The 6942-nt window shown below is 40.2% G+C and overlaps 1 protein-coding gene across 1 annotated transcript; it reads right to left on the bottom strand.

Moving 5' to 3' along the window:
- Positions 1-2133: 2133 nt before the first annotated feature.
- LOC110067700 (octopamine receptor beta-1R-like) lies at positions 2134-4714 on the bottom strand. Its single transcript, XM_020775062.2, has one exon. It carries the CDS (start codon positions 4417-4419, stop codon positions 3481-3483), a length of 939 nt encoding a protein of 312 aa, XP_020630721.1. The 5' UTR covers positions 4420-4714; the 3' UTR covers positions 2134-3480.
- Between the last annotated feature and the right edge of the window lie 2228 nt (positions 4715-6942).

Here is a 6942-nt window from a genome sequence, read left to right as displayed (position 1 = left end):
ATCAACGACTCAACCACTTTTTCAGCGCTTTTTACCGTTCTGTAATTTCCTTAAAAACATGAAACACGTTTGATTTTTCTTGTTGATCACCTGATGAATCACGTGACTCCCCTCCCCCTCACCCAGAGTCTGTACGGACAAACGCTTGCTAGCTCACTAGCCGCTCGTATACGGTGACGTCATAAGCAAATTTGATGGTTTACCAAAATCCTTACCCATTGTGCTCCACTAGGCGGCCGTCGATAAAACCAGGAACATGGAACATTCCGGAACATCCCGGAACATTCCGGAACATCGAATAATTATCATAATTATGCGAAAAATATGTAAAATGAAATTTAAAAAAATTAAATCAAACAAAAATAAACTGGTATCAGCTCGGAACATAGAAACAAAACAAAAACATAAAAAAGGAAAAAAGGAAGAAAAATGAAATTCACTGCAATGAGTGAAGGCTAGCAACCAAGAAGAATAATCCATTCCTTCCAGTCGTTCGCCGTCAGCTTAATCACGTGACTGTCCTTTATTCCCAGATTTCGTTCTTCAAAGAAAACTAAGGTGGTGGCGTTCGAACTCCTTAATCAGACCTAAAAGTATGGGGGCACGAGTGTGATTTCCTCATTCAATTCATTACCTCAATAAAAAGATATGCTTAAACAAGATTTCTCGTGAAGAAGTAGTTTCTCTATGAGATAGAAATACAAACTCTTCGGCATCGAGTTTCTTGTCTAAACTAGTTCGGACTGCTCGACCTCTGATGACAGTGTAAACAAATACAAACACAAAATGTAAAAACATTTGGCGACGCGCGCGCTGTCTTGCGGGGTCGCTGGTCAAAACCTTATTGTCTCTAGAAATATTTGTTACAAGTGTTGGCGATCTGAAATCGAATTCTAAGTGTCGCCAACAGTTCAAATGCATCTCCTGGAAAATGTTTGTCCAGTACAAGTTAATACTTTATTAATTCAAAATACTTTTACCGCAGGCTATAATCCATTCATCGCTAGTTCAACTTCACGTGCAGATCGTTATCTGACATTCGATCAAACTTAGTTTTCTATCGAGCCATTCGAACACCACCAAAGTAAACCAGACGTGCGAAAACCGCGCGTGAACGCGCTGCTCTCTAAATCTTTGATTACCACTGGTTTATTAATAATAACTTGCTTGTTACTCGGGATTCCAGAAACGCCGAGTCTGCATTTAGTGGGTCATAGTGCCAGGCGTTCCTAGCGGAGCGGCGCGAAAACCGGGGATGATAAATAGCAACATGAAGATGGAATGGGGACAAAAGTATGAATACTGACTTAACAAGCAACTGTATGATGCTCAGACAAACACCTCAGATGTTGAAGAAATCGGGGATCAAAAAGGAGACGCAATGAATTACCTGGCATTCATCGTCAGAATCGTCCATGTTTGTGTTGAAAAACAGAGTGTTGAAAAGCGACGTAACGAAATTGGCGGGAAGAGGAGGAGCCTGCACTCATTGTGGTCAGTTGAATGAATACCGAACGCTCCCTACCCCTCTGCTACCGACTCCCTTATCCCCAATAATATCTTTTCATATTTCAAGCTGATACCAGTTTATTTTTCTTTGATTTAATTTTTTAAAATTTTATTTTGCATATTTTTCGCATAATTATGATAATTATTCGATGTTCCGGGATGTTCCGGAATGTTCCGGAATGTTCCATGTTCCTGGTTTTATCGACGGCCCCACAAGGCTGCTTTGTGCGTTGGAGCTCCGCTATTTCACCAAAAAAAAAAAAAAAGCACACGCTGCAGAATACAGGCCCATGATCAAATAAAACGTGGTGCACGTAGCATCAGGAGAATTATCTCGCTTAGCCACTTCAGTAGCCCAAAGTAGAAAGGTTCGACCAGTAAAGCAACACCAAGATCAGAGAAAGCTAACAAGTTTATGCAGGCTTGGGAAAGGATGACGTCGTTCTTAGTGCCTGGGTTGAGATGCCGCTCAAGATGATTGTAGTATTGGCTGCGCATTGTGAGTCCACAACATTTTGACCACTGTGATGACGCATATTGTTGTCGATAAGAGTAGAGACAACGCTAAGCCACATTCGATTTGTTAATTCGAACTTGCAATAAAGGATCACGCACGATCCTTACTTCACACTGACGCCGTGCAGTTACCGTTTATTACAATTTTCATAAACTCGTTAATACTAGACAAGATATTTTATTTTGGGAGTTTCAAATTCCTCGTGCCTAGATTTGTTTACACCAGGTGACTCACACTTCATTTGAAAATTAACTTGGTTTAACAAATTTTGCCTCACACATCTTGATTTGAAAATTGTGTTAAATGCATTTTTGCACAAGAAAATCACCTGCCAGCCATTGGCATGAATGTTGATGGACTTTTAACATTATTCTTTTGTAAATTAAAATACAACGAGTTAGAAAGGGCTTTTTTTAATCAAATCCTTGAGTTCACAGAAGTTTCTGGGCTCCGGCAGTTTCGCAAGCGCTATAAATTTCTAAGACAGCAAAACCAACATTCTCCTATCACAGCGATGCAACATGTTTAATGCAATGTTTATCATGCGACTCTCAAACAATGTTAATAATGTGGTTCTTTTAGAACATTACTAGAGAGCTAATTCATGATACATCTACATTTGTCAATAAAGTTGACAGATCCTTGTGATAATACATTGTTCGTGGCTAGTCTTACGCAGTGCTTTTGTTTCGTCCGGCCAAGGGACCCTTCAGAGACCCCTCTGCTTGCTCGCTGGGCATCGCGCCCAAAGGTCTCTGAAGTGTCCCTTGGCCGGGACGAAACGAAAGTGTTGCGTACGACTAGCCACGAACAACGCATTATCACAAGTAACTGCCAACTTCATTGTCAATTTTCACTCGTGAATCTGTGCGGTCAGGAATCATTATGCGATATAAGGCGAGATTGCTGTCTTCATTTTGTTAGCGAACGGGACTTTGGATGCGATGCCCAACGAGTTTGCCGAGCAAAAAGGTCTCTAAATAGCACCTTGGCGGGGACAAAACGAAAGCGCTACTTAAGACTAGCCACGAACAATATATTACCACCTCTATTCATTTAAGAACAAATCTTATTCTAGCCTGCGTAGGTGGCGGAATTTCGCGTCCGAGTGCTTCCGTTTTTGGCGGCGCGGAAGGCGCGAAGCGCAAAATTTCCCGCGGGCAAAGCCTACGAGAAATAAAGTCGCGGAGTCCGCAAGCAAAAATCTCTCGCTTGCGAGTCCCACCCGTTACGCAGGCTAATGTTATTAGAAAGTAGCGCGTCTGAGCAAATAACTATTGTCAATATAAATTTAGGATTAAGAAATATATTACCATCCTCAACCTCTTGGAAGCATGCACGGCAAAGTTTAACAACATCTGCGTTCATGATCATGCTTTTAAAGCCAGTTTCGAAGAAAAATATTGCCCAGTGAAAACGGGCAACAGACTCAAACTCAAATATGACTTCTTTACTCAGCTGTGGCTTGGAAGGACATTTCGCAGCATGTCCATGACAGCGCGTCGAACGTGTCTCATCTTCCAGCAGTAAATAACAGGGTTTAACGACGAATTCAGAAATAACAAGGTGATTGAAAACATCGAAAAAACTTTCACACCGGCACTTAAGTTGCAGATTGCAACGACAGCAAAACTACAGATCTGCGGAACATAACAAAGCAGAAACACAAGATACACATAAAATGTACCAACTGCAGATTTTCTCAGCCTAGCAGTATTTTCTATTTGGCCATTTTGAGCTACTTGTTGCACTTGCAGAGCTTGAATTTGATTTCTATGGCGCCGTACAGCAAAATAAATCTGGAAATACAGCATCGCTGAGATTATGAGGCAAACTACTCCAAAAATGGCAAACACTATGTAAGAAATATTCTTGGGGACCCACAAGTAAAGTAACGAAAGAAATGCATTGACCACCCATATTGTGATTACCACAGCAACAACTCGCTTGTGAGTCACAAGTTCCTGGTATCTGAGATGCAGGTGCACAGCCAAGAATCTGTCACCGCTTAGCGCCATGACTCCCAAAAATGAAGCGGCAGAAAATAGATACAAGGTGAAGCGGAACGCGGTGTAAAAAGCACCAGTCGAGTTGTCTCGTTGCAACCACTTGACGAGTGTCTCAATGTAAAAAGGCCCGCCAAGTAAACCAACACCGAAATCAGAGACAGCAAGACTCAGAAGCAATGTTTTAAGGGGTAGTGGCAGTGAGGAAGTTCTTCGTAGCGCTTGGATTGTGATGCCGTTAGAGAGAATGGCGGTAATGGTTAGGAAAGCGTTGAACACACAATTTGCGATGTACCACGATTTTAAGTTTTCATATTCCGTACTGCTGGGCTGGTAAAGCAGCACCTCGCGAAAGCCACAAGTACTATTTTCCATGAACTCGTACATTTTCAATGCTTGCAGTGCTTTTGTAGAGTTAAATGAATCCTCGCTTCTAAATTATCTGACGCATGTTGAAAATAAGAAATTTGAAAACATGTTCCGATACACTTCTACAACTTGATCATAGTTCATCGAAGAAGAATTCGCTGGAAAATGTTTAGAAATCCTCGTTCCTAGAAATGGCTTACTCAAAATCCGTTTCAAACTGTCGATGAAGGAACATAAGGTCTCTACTTAGCACATCACTCAGTTAAAATTAATCACAATTTCCATAAAGTCGTCTTTACAAAGCAAGATATTTCAAGTTTCAAATTTCGTGTCTCCACTAACAAATGATGTGTCACATTTTACCTGTAAGTTAAAGCTTGGTTTAATAAATGTTTCCTGACAAATCTAGCAATTAGTATATCGTTGATATGTTGCCTAGTTTCGGCTCTTTACGTCTTGGGTTAGTGTAACTTCAATCGATATCTGTGTACAAATTAATGCACTGTTGTTTTGCTAATGAGTGATCACCTGCCAACCTTTGTCCCAAATGTTAACAGACGCGTCATTTTATTCTCATCAGAACAAATGAGAGTACGGCGAGTTAGGTTCCAATATCAACTGAGTCCAAATGGGTTTAATAAACAAATTCTAGAGTTTCACAGGTATTTGTAGGCGGAGATGTGGGCTCAGTACGCAGGCGCTGTAAATTTATGAGGCAAGAACACTGAATCAATGAGATCAACATTGTCCTATATATGCCATAAAAACGTGTTGAATGAGATGGTTTTTTATGTGGCCCTTTTACAGCGCAACTGGTGGGTTAATTCATGATACATCTTCATTTATTAGAAATTGGAAATCCGCGAATATGATTGGTTCTGCAATCGTTTGCTATTCAACAATTAGATTATGCGCTCGAGATTTCACGCCATAGTTGACGAGGGCAGAGCCCAAGTCAACTTTCAAGCGTAGAAATCGAGAGCGAATAATCTTATTGTTTTAGTATAAATCTAGTAGTTTTTCACAAATTTATCTAAATCCTCTTCACAGACACTTAGGAAACGTAAAGAAACGGCTGCCAGTTTGTAAGCACAGATTGCTGGCTACTCACTATGTAGAACAGAATAGAGAGGTAGTAGCATAGCCAATCGGAGAACGACATAATTGCTGACAGACAACGATTACCCGCGCGCCGCTCTTCAAATTGAATATTGTTCCTAATTTTAAAAATACACAAATTGCCTGGTCACCTAGGCCTCGTTGGCTATTCGCTCATAGACTCATAGAAGACTCGGGTTCGTAGTTTAAATATGTTAAATAACAACATGGCAAAAGTCATTTGGAACGTTTTTATTCCCTTCAGACTTGTGGAAAACAGGTTCTATTTGCCACACTGAATTTTCGAAGAATTTTGAACTAAAAATCATATAAAAGCGAAAGAAAATCCATTGTTTCCTTGCTATTTCACATGGAAAAGTACAGATTTGTAGATTGCCTCTGCACCGACAAGCAGTGCGAAAAATTCCAGTGAATACCCAGACCACCATTCGGTCTTCTTACGCCGGCCTGACGCTTACACGGTGGCTTGAAGATATGGATTTAAAAACGATATTTTACCACTGGAAAATAAATTAAAATTCATATTTTCGCACCGCCAGGTAATATTCTCGGTATTACAAACCGTATTGCAGCAGGCGACCCGGCTTCACATTACAGACGCACTTGGTAAAAGAGAAAAGGATACAATAAATGTGGTCATTGAAAACAACAATAACAAAAATAATAACAATGAAACGAAAATAAAAATAATAAAAACAACAATGACTAACGCAAACAGCCAGGCGCGGCGCGATTTGCCGTTAATAAGTAACCTCCTCATATCATTTGAATATATGTGAGTCTTATGTGTAGCATCTTCCAACAGTAAACAACAGGATTCAAAGATGAATTCGGTAATTAACATCAGAGTCATTGACAAAATGACAAAAACTTTAACACCATTACTAAATTCAGAGATTGCCATGACGGCAAAATTACAAAAGTTCGGCAAATATCTTTTTTAAAAAAACTAAGCATATGTAAAACGTTCTAGCTGCAGATTTTCGAAGCCTGGCAGTATTTGATATTTTGCCATGTGCTTGCAGGGCATGAATTTGATTTCTGTGACGCCGTACGGTTAAATAGGATGAAGCGAGAGAGTTAATCATCTTTATAAGATTTATTCCCACTGCAATCCCTCTCAGTTTGTTTTTCGATCTTCCTCAGGTTTGAACATCCCTGAAGGATATAGAAATAACCAATCATGTGACACGAATTTTACTCACGTGGACGGTCCAAGCGGCGTTACTGGCACGTGTTTTCATCCTCCACAAAAACATCCACACAACGCGCGTGGTAACTTTCGCGAAAGAACTGGGTACAATGTCTAAAAATAAGTTGAGTATGTGGGTTAACTCTTTTTCTCTTCATCCTCTTTTGCCTGACGCAAAACAAACAAACAAACAAAAAATAGATAGATATATACAAAACAAGGACAGTTGA

Source organism: Orbicella faveolata, unplaced genomic scaffold, assembly GCF_042242905.1.
Source record: "Orbicella faveolata isolate gen_17 unplaced genomic scaffold, um_ofav_v1 contig_47, whole genome shotgun sequence".
Classification (NCBI taxonomy): Eukaryota; Metazoa; Cnidaria; class Anthozoa; order Scleractinia; family Merulinidae; genus Orbicella; species Orbicella faveolata.
Note: the sequence above shows the minus strand (reverse complement) of the source record. Positions and strands in the feature narration are given on the sequence as shown.

Bases quoted from the DNA above. Each gene is read 5' to 3' on its own strand.
- LOC110067700 (XM_020775062.2), bottom strand. From the start codon at position 4,419: ATGTACGAGTTCATGGAAAATAGTACTTGTGGCTTTCGCGAGGTGCTG.